We start from the raw sequence: 13804 nt of genomic DNA, 5'->3' as shown, positions 1-13804 counted from the left end.
TTAGGAACAACAACAACAACAAAAGATCAATTTGCTTTTCAAAATAGTGACAATGAAATGGAAAAGTTGCAATTCATTTCTTGAACCATTGTCCCGTGCACACTGTTGTCACGAATGAATGAAATGATATGATGACATCACACGTCCACAAAGTGCCAAATGTGTCAATCCACTCCACCACCTGCGCCACCATTGTGAGCTGCTTTGACTCAAATTGGCTCTCCCGGTTTTGTTTCTCCCAAATCGGTAGGTGTGCTGAAAAGGCTCCGGCTCCCTCCGCTAAAGTCGACTTGCAGCCAAGGGCAAAATAGAGGGAGCCCGCGTGTTGCGTGTCGCACCGAACGTATACGCTGTCTCATCGTGGAATAATGCACCAAAGCCACGAAATGGACTTGTAGCTCGCTAATATCCTCAAATGAAAGCCGAGAGCGAGTGGATAACAAGTGAGGAGTGGCCTAATGATCTTGTTCTCTGCTCTTTGCGCTTGAGATGGCTTTTTGCCTCATGCCCTCATTGCACGTGTTACAATCATCTATCCTTGATGAGTTAAAAGCCAGGAGAGAGAGGCCAAAAATGAAAAGCCTACTTTTTAAGGAAGCGTCTACTGTGACTTCATTCTGGATGACATTTATGTATTAAGCATGGGTGCTCGCCAGCAAGAAAGCTGACATCGAGATCAGCGTACGTACTCTCCATTTTACGACAGAGGCTAGACCTAGCTAGTACGTGTGCAATCGCATTTGGTTGCATGTAGTCCAATTCACGCTTGTCTCACAGTCAAGAGGTTCTTGGTTCTTCTGCAAAGTATTTGTGTGTTTAGAGTTTTTTCGATCGATGATTGCGTCAACTCAACATGCACATTTTGAAAAGACTTGCATGCCACAGTGGTTGCTATTGAGGTGCCTGGCTGGCAACAGCAACTTGCAAGTATCACCTTGCGTCGACAGAGGCCACTGTTTACAAAAGAACAAGTGACAAATCGAGGGCTCGCCACGCCATGCATGATGCATCCGCCCACTGTCTGTTTTGTCTGTCTGGCATCTTGTCCATTATAGCACATTTGCAAAAAAACCACTTCGGCCATGCATGCAGATTTGATTAGGCTAGGCGCAAACAGGGTGGTGTCGTGTACACAAGGCACGTTTAGAAACCAGTCAGGATTCGGGCAAAACAGGACACAAGACGAGACGAGGACAATGGCTGAAAGGAAGCAGCAACTCAATACAAACAAAGTGACGAGGCAAGTCGCAGCAACTAAATACAAACAAAGCGACGAGGCAACTTTCGGAGGGAGCCGACGGCTTGATCGCCGCCACAAGAAGTCAATACGAAAAAGCAATGAGACGCAACGCACGTGACAAAACGTAAAGCAAAAGCACGGACGTCTGTGGCAAGTTACTTTTTGGGAGGAATTTCACATCAACCCTGCCCAGCGTTTGACCTGCAAAGCGGGTCACTTAATGCAAATAACCGCTCGACATTCTCACAAGCCAACCTCACTTGAGAAATATGCGGAATACACCACTGTTGTTACTCAACTGGGATGAGTTGAAACATCTGTTGAAGTGGTGCAAGGTAAACAATTTGCTCATCCATGTTGACAAGACAAAGACCACTGTTGACTTTAGGAAATCTCCAGCCTGTCACAACCTTCTACTTATCAACGACACTGCGTTGGAAATTGGCAGCAGCCTTTGCGAATGAGCCCGGATCCTGCGCACCACCTGCCTGGCTGCCTGCGTGGCTGCCTGCCTGCCTGCCCCCGGGCCTCGAGTTTGACACCTAAGAAAACCCATTTCGGCCGCTCGTAGCCTATCCGGGATCTTGTTCTTTCGCTCATTGTGTCATTGCTGAGGAAATGATTTTTCATGCTACACATCACTGACCATAAAAACTTAACTCAACTACCATGCTAATTGATTGGGATCAACACATGCATGCATGCATATGTGTGGAGGGAGGGCAGCAAAGCATGGTGCAGGGAGGGGGTCCTGCGCCAAGCTGCGGCACCACCTCCACCACCACCACCACCACCACCAGCAGCAGCAGCAGCAGCAGCAGCAGCAGCAGCAGCAGCAGCAGCAGCAGCAGCAGCAGCAGCAGAGATGATTCCAGGCTAGGACAGCCGAGAATGTGATGGGCGGGGTTTTGAGTGCAGCCGCAGCAATGAGGGGTCCCAGCATCCTCGGTGCTCGCTCGCTCCCTCCCTCCCTCCCTCCCTCCCTCCCTCCCTCCCTCCCTCCCTCCCTCCCTCCGTGCTCCCTCCCTCCCTCCCTCCCTCCGTGCTCCCTCCCTCCCTCCCTCCCTCCCTCCCTCCCTTCAGAGAGCAGGTCGTGCCTTTCCATTGCTCCATGTGCTTTCTTTTCCCGAACACGGGACGTTGCAAGGGGAAGTGAAGTTGCAATTCCCCCCCCGCTCTTAGCTTTGTATGTGATTTGACCTCTGCTTGGGTTCTCCCCCTAAAACGAGACGATTGCTTGGTGTAGCTGCATCGGGGAGAAGCACGGGAAACTCGGAGGCTCGATGACGACGAAAGAAGACAACATTATAACAGGTAACGCACTTCGTATGGCGTGTTGTGCGCCAATGCACTTGGTGCTTGAAAGTGCTTCAAGATGATTTGCTACTCCGGAAAGTGTTTTCGAGGAGAGCACACCGTAAGGTCGGTCGGTCGGTCGGTCGGTCGGTCGCGTTAGCCATTGCCTCGTTGTGGAACTAACTGCAGTGTGGACCGACCTCGCCTCGCCTCGCCTCGCCTCGCCTCGCCTCGCCTCGCCCTGCCTCCTTGACCAACCATCACTGCAGACAACATGGCGACATTGTAACTTAAGCATCCTTTTGCAGTTGACTTTGCCATCTTTTGTCATTTCCGACGCTTTAATGATGCCACTCGGCTGCTTGATAACGGCACTGAGCTGGATCACGGCCCATCCCACCAGAGTTGAGACACTGCAGCAAAAAAAAAAAAAAAAAGTCTGCACCATGTCAGGTAGCGCAGTGTTTCACGCTTGGCTGCAGCTACGCTTGCTTGCTTGCTTGCGTGCTTGCTTGCTTGGGTGGGCCACAACGCATCCCAAAGCTTCACAATGTCACCTATTCGGAGCACTTTCATCAAATGAACAAAAGCAAAATACAAAACTCTGGTTCAAAGAAGTGTGTGATGAACAGCATTGTAGCTGATGTTAGTCTAAATGATCATTAAATGGGTGGCTTGCCGGATATCCATTCCATAGTACACTCGAATTACAGTCCATTCGTCTTCCCTGCTACCAATAAAAATAGCCATTGCTACTTAATGATGTTTTCAAAGAAAAAGCCCCTCATTTTTCAGCTTGATCTTGACTCTTTTGTACCCTGTGCTTTGCTGGCCACCAGCTTGATGGTGCACCACATCTCTTCCATCACAGTCAACTAGTACGAGCACCAGCTCACCTACTGCAAGCCAAGTGGTACAGAAAACCTGATTAAGATCCCTTTTGTTGAGTATCGACTTGTGTCTAGTTTAAACGGCCAACACTGCCATAAGCGATCTGGACCTTTCTCTCTCTCTCCATCAGGTGGAGAAGTGTAGCGCCCTGCCCTGCCCTGCCTTGCCCCGCCCTGCCCCGCCCCGCCCCGCCCTGCCCTGGCCTACTTTCTGTGATGCCAACCAACCCTGCCAGTCAGACCTATAATGGAATCCTCTGTCATGCTACTCTTAGCTGTCATGCCCTGCAGTGTTTGCCAACTGGTGACCAAAATTAGCCCAGGCAGGCCTATGCTAACAAGGCATACTCACCATTTGAATTACTTCCATGAGTTGTTGTTGTTGTTGTTGTTGTTATTTAGGCTTGAGACTGGCTTTGCAACTCTTCACATGAGAAGCAAATTTTGCCTGTGTGGACTTTGCACCTTCTTCCATCCCCGCGCTATGCTAATAGTAATGACCGGGAGGCTGCCTGCTCACTTGAACCATTTCATGTATGGCAGCAAGATGGAGCCGTAGCTGTGGAGCCTTCTCTGCGCAAGAAGGTCCAACCCTCCAGGATTCCTGCTCTTCTACTACTCTCTTGCAAGCCTGTGTGATAATGCGTGACCTTGCAGTCTCAACTGCTACGTACGATGTGCAGAGTGTCATGGAGAAGGGAAAGGCAGTGAAAGCAAGAGAAGGGTCGCGTCGGGTCGCATCGCGTCGCATCGCGTCGCATCGCGTCTCATCGCGTCGCATCGCAGCAGGCAGGATAACAGCATCGCTCAAGCTACCACCGAGTTTGTGCCAACCAGGCCTATTCTCACAGCCTTGAAATTGATCACAGAAATGAAATAAAACAAAGTCATTTAGGTAGTCTTTATATCGTCCATTTCAACTATTTGTGGAAAATGTATTTACGATGACCCCACCGTGTTAGGGTTAGTGGCGTGCAATCAAGCTTCAGCGCTAATGCTCCATCCGTTTTCTGATCTGCTCATCCTTTTGAGCATTTTCAGTCAGACAAATGGCACCAAAGAGAAAGGGGATCATTTGTGGGCGCCGCTGCACCCTTTGGACCAATCACTGGCTCAAGTGAAATCGGAAGCCGGAATGACTACTTGTCTGTCAACGACCACGTACTACATGCAGGAAGCAGTGCAACCAAGAGGAATGGGATTCATCCGATTGAATGCAACAAATCGGACACTTTTTTTGGGCAAGATGCAAAATAGAAGTTAGTGCTTGGTCTGCGTAGAAAGCCTTGCTGCCCATGACCGTATACACTTATGCTGTATACAGTACGTATATAGTATAATCCGTGTGATACGCTTTTGGACTCACCTTCAGGTAAGAGTCAAAGTCAGTCATGTATTTCTGCACTGGATTTCATTTTGGGGAAGTTGTCAAGGTGATTTGGGGACTTGAACATTGGATTGTGGGTGTAGCCACAGGTGGTCCGTAATTGGCCTCTCTAAAGTGTATTAAGGGACTTGAGAGCACTCATCTTCTCCATAGGGGTGGAAAAATGAGTGCGCTCACTCACTCGCTGGCTGGCTGGCTGGCTGGCTGGCTCGCTCCATAAAAGGATTGGATAACATGAGAACGTCATGCTGCGGGACAATGCGACAACATGCTTAGAATAAGTCCGACAAATCGATTATTATCGTGTGCGTTCCCACAACACTAAAAAGTGGAGGCTATTTCGACCGATAAATACAACTAATGGTACACAAATGGAGACACGCTTTCTTTCTTTCATTCAATTCAAATGTCAAGTCATTTTCGGAAATGACTTTTACCGAACGGCCAAGGTGCGGAAATGTTACAAAAAGCGGCATTAACCGCTCGTATATCACATTTTTTTTTTTTTTTTATCTAACACTTTTTAGGGACTTTTGGTTCAATACGGAGCTGCATGACGGCAGGGACCTTTGACGTTCCGCTTGAGCTCATTGTTAGACGACGAAAGTCGAGATGGTATTCATGCGTCCTTCTTGTTTTCCCCAGATGAAATGGCTAACCCATCTCCAGCAAAGAGCATAGGCGAGCCTGGAATCACACCGCTGTCTCCTACACATATTCAGGCAATTGTTCTCCGCCGGTTGTGAATGTGCGTGCCACGAGCTCGGCTAACTCGCGTCCCTTTCAATTGCGCGGCGGCAGAATGACGCCGAGCAGGTTCCGTCAGGAATGGCCTTTGTGGTGGTGGTGGCCATTGACTTTGGCACAACGTCCAGCGGCTACGCTTACGCCTTCACTAAGGAGCCCGAGTGCATTCACACCATGAGGTATGTTGATCGTCTAACAGCGAGTTTCCGACCATGAATCTCATGGTGCGGCGTGGTCTCAGAAATGGACCAAAAGTGAATATCTGGCACATCTTGTATATGTGATGATTTGCACCCCAGGCGATGGGAGGGTGGTGATCCTGGAGTGTCCAACCAGAAGACTCCAACCACAATCTTGCTGACCCCAGACAGAAAGTTTCACAGTTTTGGCTACGCGGCCCGTGACTTTTACCACGACCTGGAGCCCAGTGAGTCCAAGCACTGGCTCTACCTGGAGAAATTCAAAATGAAACTCCATACCACAGCGGTAAGAAGCGTGCTCACAGAAACCAGGAAATCTATCCCCGTAAAAGTGACCTTTACTTTGTGTGTGTGTGTGTGTGTGTGTGTGTGTGTCTCATCATCCCCACAAACAGAATCTGTCCATCAACACAGATCTCCAGGCAGCCAACGGGAAGCGTGTGAAAGCTTTGGACATCTTTGCCTATGCGCTGGCTTTCTTTAAGGAGCAAGCACTCAAGGTGATCAGCGTTGAGGGCACCCTGTATTTGCAGACATGATTTCTTACTTCAACTGCACCTCGGAATACTTACTGCGTTCTTAACAAAAGGCTAAAAGGTTGCCGTTGTAGGGAGGAAGAACAAACGACCGACCGACCGAGCCTATACATACAAATGCTGCATATATAGTACGCACGCACGCATGCATGCATGCGTGCGTACGTACTGTATCTCAAAGTAGTCCATCCGTATTTGACAGGCGTGTTTGCTCTTCACCTGGCAGGAGCTGAGCGACCAGACAGGTGGCGACTTTGACAACAATGATGTCCGATGGGTCATCACCGTTCCTGCCATCTGGAAAATGCCTGCAAAGCAATTCATGAGGGAAGCTGCTTATAAGGTGGGCTCTGAATTCCATTTCAAACACCCAAACGGATGCAATGGTTCCCCATTGCTGAGGCGTTAAGATGGGACGAGACCTTGCACACGGTGCTATGCTACTGGTCGTGAGCATATCGCTTCTCCTCACGCCGCATCTTCCAGACGCTCATGGTTACGTCAATGAGCGTCGGTTCTGCTTTATCGCTCTGATATGAGCAATTGGCTGCACTGCGTTGCATCTGGAAGTGGCTCTTTGTGTTTTGGGACATGACATCACGGTGTGCCCTTGTCCTTTTGTTGCACTTGCATGTTTCCTGTGTGTGGTGAAAAAGGAAGCGGGATGTGGAGGATTTCATGGGTGCAGACACAGGAAGGAAAAGGCAGGGCTTGGAGCGCTTATCAGCCATGTGTCTGGAGGGAGGGAGGGAGGGAGGGAGGGAGGGAGGCAGGCAGGCAGGCAGCCACGCAGGCAGCCACGCAGGCAGCCACGCAGGCAGCCACGCAGGCAGCCACGCAGGCAGCCACGCAGGCAGCCACGCAGGCAGCCACGCAGGCAGGCAGGCAGCGTGGCAGCGTGGCGGCGTGGCGGCGTGAGCTGAATGTGAGAAAGGCAGCAGTGGATGGGTTGGGCATCTGCAGTGACTCAGCATTGGCACTGAGCTTGCTTCCGTCATAGAGCACAGAGGGAGGGAGGGAGCGAGGGAGGGAGGAAGGATCCATCCATCCATCCATCCAATATTCAGTCCATCTCCCGGGGCCATGACGTCATCCGCAGCCCGGCGTTTACAGACTAGCCAAGCCCTCTGACGTAATTGGATGGTCCCGATTCTTTGAAAGAGCGCACTTTGAAATAACTTCACGGCTTCTATGGATTTATCGAGAGAAGGCTAAAAACAGGCAGGCCTCTGTTCTGTTCTGTTCTGTTCTGTTCATGCTTTATTCCTGACCTCATCTTGTTTGATTGATTTCCATCTGCAGTGCAATGTTAGGATGCAAGATGATTTTTCCTTCATTTTTCCTTTTTGTAGTCGGGTCTGGTGCCCCGTGACAACCCGGAGCAACTGATCATTGCCCTGGAACCCGAGGCGGCGTCCATCTACTGCCGTAAGCTCCGCCTTCACCAGATGGTAGATTTGAGCAACCAGACCGCCGCTCCGAACGGCTGCAGTCCCACAGACAATGTTGCCAGTACAGTGACCCAAGGTAAGTCATCTTTTCCAATCACACAAAGTCTTTCTTTGCCGCGACTTACGTTTTTCTACTCTGCTGTATCGTTTGTTCTCCTGTAGCTTCTCCGGGCCATGGTAAACAAAAGCTTCATTTTACATTCAGATAGATGCATGGAAAATCAAGCACATACATGGATGCCTTTTGTGTATGGAAATCAATTCTCATCTAACTGAAACCAAGGCAAAATAGTTGTTTTCTTCAATGTTTTCTCGTGTTCTTTTTCGACGAATGTTTCATGCGCTGCATCTGAGCCAAGCCAACGTGTCTTTGGTGCTGGCTTCACAAAGCAGAGCAGAGCAGAGCAGAGCAGAGCTTGGCATTGCATTCCTTATCACACTCACACAAACTCTTTTTCCCGTTAACAAGCAGCCAACAAGGAGCATGTTCGGCGCAACCGGCAAAGTCGCACCTTCTTGGTGGAAAATGTCATAGGGGAGATTTGGTCGGAGCTGGAAGAAGGTAGCGTCCTTTTCACCTTCTGTTTCTTCTGCTTCTGCTTGCGACTAACTCTTGCTCTTTCCTCTGATGCACTCGTCATTTATATTAACCAAACGGGTCTATTCCCAAGATGGTCTGAAAATCAGTGAAGTGTATTTTCCAAACTGTAGCTTCAACAATGATGCCCTTACTTCATTTATTGTTATGGCTGAGCAACGCCACTAATGTACGTTCGGCCATGAGCCATCAATCAAGTGTGAGAACAAAGGGGTGTCCAAATTCTCCCAAAGTCCGGAAGTGGTGCCAGCACGCCCGTTTTCGATGGAATGCATACAAGCCACTTTTTGACAATCACAGTACGGTGGTCCCCTAGGGCCCTCTGTTTGCTTTTGTGCAAAATGCCCTACTGAATGTCTATCCAGGTTTTTCCCCGATGGATTTCAACGGGCGTCACTTGTCCACATACACCGATTCGGGATCCCATTGGCCCCGTCCGTCCGTCCCTCCCTCCCTCCATCCATCCCGTGCGAATATTGTATGTAACATTTGGGAATAGAATCCAACCCCTATGAAGGATACAAGTTCATGCATGTGGGTGAAATCATTTACAGGAATCATCTCATCATGTTGGATCGCGCCAAACACTTTTTTTTTTTTAAATTTTTGTTTTTTACACGCAGGTGACCGATATGTGGTGGTGGACTGTGGAGGCGGGACAGTGGACCTGACTGTCCATCAGATCCGGCTCCCAGAAGGACATCTGAAAGAGCTGTACAAAGCTTCTGGTACCTTTTTTTTTTTTTCCCCCTTTCCTGACTACTTCTCTGCACGTTTCTTTTGGCTTTTCACTCAGCTCACTGGTTTTCCACATCAGGCGGACCGTACGGCTCTCTGGGGATCGACTATGAATTTGAGAAGCTGCTGTGTCAGATCTTTGGCCAGGACTTCATTGACCAGTTCAAAATCAAGCGGCCGGCCGCTTGGGTGGACCTCATGATTGCCTTTGAATCGCGGAAGCGGGCGGCGGCACCGGGCAGGGCCAACCCGCTCAATATTAACTTGCCCTTCTCCTTCATCGACTACTACAAGAAGTTCAGGGGCCACAGCGTGGAGCACGCGCTGCGCAAAAGCAAGTAAGTGAGTGGGTCTGCTGGCCAAAAGGTTTGGGATTGGATCGGATCCATTCTCTTCTGAATCCATCGTCTTAACCTGTTGCGTCATCCAAGTTTGTTTCATGATAACCGCCCCTTTTCTCTCCAGTGTGGATTTTGTTAAATGGTCATCGCAGGGCATGCTGAGGATGAGTCCCGATGCCATGAATTCCCTTTTCAAGCCCACCGTCGACCACATCATTCAACATCTCAGTAAGATACACTTTTACAGGTCACGTCGAAGCCGGAAAGCAGGATGCGTATGAATGAACGAACGAACGAACGAACGAACCTATTTGATCCCCCGCAGATGAGCTCTTTGAGAAACCCGAGGTGAGCGACATCAAGTTCCTTTTCCTAGTGGGAGGTTTCGCCGAGTCGGCTCTGCTGCAGCAGGCGGTCCAGAACATGCTTCAGGGCCGCAGTCGCATTATTATCCCCCACGATGTCGGTCTGACCATCCTGAAGGGCGCCGTGCTGTTCGGTTTAGACCCCAGCATCATCAAAGTCCGCCGCTCGCCACTTACCTACGGCGTGGGCGTCCTCAATCGTTTTGTGGAGGGCAAGCATCCTCCCGAGAAGCTGCTGGTGAAGGACGGCACGCGCTGGTGCACGGACGTTTTCGACACCTTCATCGCCGCCGACCAGTCGGTCGCGCTGGGCGAGATGGTCAAGCGGAGCTACACGCCGGCCAAGCCCTCGCAGCAAATTATCGTCATCCACGTCTACTGCGCCGAGAAGGAGAAGGTGGCCTTCATCAGCGAGTCCGGCGTCAAGAAGTGCGGCTCGCTACGCTTAGACGTGAGTGGCACGGAAAGCGCCGCGCCGCGCCGCGAGATCCAGACGCTCATGCAGTTTGGCGACACCGAGATTCGGGCCGTGGCGGTGGACGTGTCCACCGGGCGCACAGTCAAGGCCAGTATTGACTTCCTCAGCCATTGAGGAAGGAGGCAGAAAAAGGGCGGGCGGGCGGGCGGGAAGGAAGGCTTTTGGCCACATCCCTCGTACATGTATAAATTGAGGCTTCCAGACTTTCTGCCCCATCCACATAGTAATATCAATTCAGGCCAGTCGTTTAACCAATCCGGCCGGCCGGCCCATTTCAATGTACTCTTTACGCCTGATCTCTTATTAGCTGACGCAACATATCAAAGACAAAAAAACAAACAAGGTGTAGATGATGTGGATTGAAAACAATGCTGAAGCGATGAATGTGCCTCCGGTAAATGTGCTCACAAAAGAGCTCACGTGCATGTAGTAAACCTCGGCGGCAAGTACGCTTTTTGCTCTTCTGAGTTCAACATTTCCATTGGATTTGGCTCGCTCCGTTCAAGCGTCTCTCCGAATGCAGTTGAGCACGGCCACCTTTGTTGTTTCTTCTCAACACGCCAAATGTGAGGGCAGGCGCGCTGTTTGCATGAAAGGCAAGAGCACGCGTGCCTTTAACTGAAAGTCTTGAAAGTCCAATGGTGAAACCTGCATAAATGAAGACGCAATGAATACAAAAGCCTCAACAGACAGTACCCACCGTTGGTGAGCATGGAAAGTGACAAAGGCTGCGGTTGCACTCAAATCTATCATTAGTTGCTCATGCTTCCTTCCAATCATTCGTTCCCATGTTACCTTCCCCGTTGCATAGGCGCGGCTCTAGTGTGACAGAGTAATATTTGTTTAGTTCTGTATATACAGTCTTTAAATAGTGTACAGATTTGTAGCCTTAGCGTGCGTTGACCTTTCTCATTGGGCACAGCATGAAAGCCGCCGTGGCAGGCACATTTTTGGAAGACAAACGGGTCTTTCTTTCATTCATGATGCTTCCTTTTTGTCACAACACTGCCAGCTTGCGCCTCTTCCAAAAAGATGCCGATGGAATGTCTAATCAACAGAATTCAGACCATCAAATGGCTTCCCTAATTTAGTCAATCAGTGAATAGCAGGCAAAATGTTGTTTCTCAAAATGTCCGAGGGTGAATTGAAGGGGAATGAATCTGTGGTCGGGCGGACGATGGGAGGGAGGGAGGGTGAAAGGGAATGAATCTGTGGTCGGGCAGACGATGGGAGGGAGGGCCGCCAGCCTGCCAGCCTGCCAGCCTGCCAGCCTGCTTGTCGCTGACTGAAAAGTGAGTGAGCGAGCGCACATGCAGCATCTTGCTGTCTTTGTATTCCTCCTTACTTGTAGCGCTTTTGTTTGAAGCTGGGAATTTGTGCCTTGTTGAAGTGTCGCCAACATTAGCAGTTAAGCTTGAGCCACGGCTTTGGCTTTTGTTTGTTTACCTTTCGGGAAATAGAGCGCGCAGGTAAAGTGGCGTTAATAAGAAGTCTTTCGGAATGTTCTCAACTCTCATGGAATAGTTTGCCGTCGAGACAAGTCCCGGAGCTAGTTATGACGGCCGTACAATTGTCTTTCTGTTTTGCATTGTTGGCCCAGTCGAAACGTCGTTGACCGCAATTTGCACACCGCATGAGAAGTCGGCAAGACACGTGTGCGCTGTCGTTGTTTTGGTGGGAAATGTGAATGGAGTCACTACGGAGCGATGCTCCTCCTTTAATGCTCTTCAAATAACATTGATGTCTTCAAGAGCACTGAAAAGGACTTCCCGTTTTTTCTCTATTGTGTGATATTCATGCCGTGCAGGCTTGTACTGTGTATCACCCAGCATTGTGTGCCATTGGCAGGCAAAAAGGTCACTTTTCTTTGAATGAGATCAAATGCCAATTGTAGTCTGGCAGGCAGCGGCGGCAGCAGCAGCAGCAGCGCACGTGTGGCTGTGTGGTCAGCGCTGCTTCCCGCAATGCACGCTTTGCATGGCTCGCAAACCCAAACGAATCCGAGAAAAAAACAAGATTGACAGCTGCTTGTGTGGGAAGCTGGGACGTGAGCGCCACATCACTCTACTCTATACTGTACTATTGCATTTATCAAATGGAATCAATCACATGTTAGGCAATGTACTGGGTACTTTCACGCCTTTCTTACTTTGAATCAAACTCGAGTTGCGTCACATTTGTCAGAAAGAGGGGCACGTCGACTGTGTGAACACAAAGTGTTTACAAGTTGCCTCTGTCAACTCAAGCCGATGTTTTCTGTTGCGTCTAAGGCGGAATGTGACATTTCAGTTGCTGAGTCGTCGTAAAGCAAGCACTGTATTTGCTTCCCACAATAAGTCAAACACTCAATCACTCCTGAATGTACTTTTTCGCGTTCATTTTTCAATGGATACTTTTTCTGTTGCTTAGTGTCGTTTTCCGCTCATTTCATTGAATAAAGTGTATTAGATATCATTTACAACTCTTCACTGTCAGATTCTCACGAATAAACAAGTGTATTTCAAAGAACGGTTTTCTGATTATTTTTTCCCCCTTCCTTTTATTGATTCAATTTGACCCCTCTGATCTAATCGAATGAATTTCTCTAAATGTTTCAATTAGGCATTGGGCTTGTCTAAAGGCTGGCTCATTTGCCAAGACTCCATTTGGGTTGAACATCTCCGCAGATGGCTGCGCACTGATGTTCCCCATGCACCACTTCCAGAGGTGCATGCTGCCAGGAAGAATGGGAAAAAGGTACAAAGCTAAAGTTGTGCAGTATTGAGCAAAGGCAATGAATACTACTACTCATACGCACGTCTCACAATTCTGAGGCGCAGAGTTCCTTCCGTTTGTGTTCTGGCCTTCCCAAGTGGAGTTTGCGTGAGTGTTTTCCCCCGTCCGCGCCTCCCACATTCCAAAAGACCCAAGGTAGGTAGGCTCCAAATTGGCCGTCAGTGCGAATGCAACTGAATGGTGGGTGGGTTGTTTGTGTGTGTGTGTGTGTGCGCGCGTGCGCGTGTGTGTGCCCTGCAATTGAACGGCAACCGGTTTAGGGTTTGTGCAAACTGCTGCTTTCAAAACTGCGCAAAAGTCAATATGACCCAACTCTTTTGCCAAACAACCCAGGATGATGGGGCAAATTGACCATACTGTGTATTATTTTTACACTAAAGAGCCACTCAAATTGCTTTTTGTACTCCTGCACAGTGCGTTTGTGGGCAGGTTGCATAGGCATGGCCCATTTTCCTCCAATAGCCGTTGCTACGGTAATGGGGCAGCTCCTTCACTCCCACGTCCATTCTCTCTCGCTCTCTCGCTCTCTCTCCCTCTCTCTCTCTCTCGCTCTCTCTCTCTCACTGCACGGTGGCAAAGCAATGAAAATGACCGCACAATAACACTGACTCGTCAAAGTTAAGGTCAGCTAATCGTGTTTGTCTGGACTGACTATTTGTTCAAAGTGTCAGGTGGAGGGAGATGGATGACACACGAGGAAGGCCGTTTCAAACTAAGAGAAAAAACACGACACAACCTCACGTGAAGTTTGATTACGTAGGT

At 49.5% G+C, this 13804-nt stretch overlaps 1 protein-coding gene across 5 annotated transcripts; it reads left to right on the top strand.

The window, feature by feature from the left end:
• The first annotated feature begins 2303 nt into the window (after positions 1-2303).
• hspa12a (heat shock protein 12A) lies at positions 2304-12775 on the top strand. Of its 5 annotated transcripts, none has more exons than XM_068652615.1 (13): positions 2304-2554; positions 5459-5535; positions 5615-5739; positions 5860-6046; positions 6156-6260; positions 6523-6639; positions 7649-7823; positions 7910-7924; positions 8220-8309; positions 8969-9073; positions 9163-9421; positions 9549-9652; positions 9750-12775. In XM_068652615.1, exons 1-13 carry the CDS (start codon positions 2524-2526, stop codon positions 10379-10381), a joined length of 2022 nt encoding a protein of 673 aa, XP_068508716.1. In that variant the 5' UTR covers positions 2304-2523; the 3' UTR covers positions 10382-12775. The 5 variants fall into 5 exon arrangements, with proteins under 5 accessions (XP_068508716.1, XP_049592068.1, XP_049592069.1 ...); XM_049736111.1 differs by having other exon boundaries at positions 8217-8309; XM_049736112.1 differs by lacking the exon at positions 7910-7924.
• Positions 12776-13804: the final 1029 nt, after the last annotated feature.

Source organism: Syngnathus scovelli, chromosome 12 (genome assembly GCF_024217435.2).
Source record: "Syngnathus scovelli strain Florida chromosome 12, RoL_Ssco_1.2, whole genome shotgun sequence".
In the NCBI taxonomy this organism is placed as follows: Eukaryota; Metazoa; Chordata; class Actinopteri; order Syngnathiformes; family Syngnathidae; genus Syngnathus; species Syngnathus scovelli.
Note: the sequence above shows the minus strand (reverse complement) of the source record. Positions and strands in the feature narration are given on the sequence as shown.

Bases quoted from the DNA above. Each gene is read 5' to 3' on its own strand.
- hspa12a (XM_049736111.1), top strand. From the start codon at position 2,524: ATGACGACGAAAGAAGACAACATTATAACAG. The intron at 5,536-5,614 runs GCAATTGTTCTC...GCGCGGCGGCAG, and splicing joins TGTCTCCTACACATATTCAG to AATGACGCCGAGCAGGTTCC. The intron at 8,310-8,968 runs GTAGCGTCCTTT...TTTTACACGCAG, and splicing joins TTGGTCGGAGCTGGAAGAAG to GTGACCGATATGTGGTGGTG.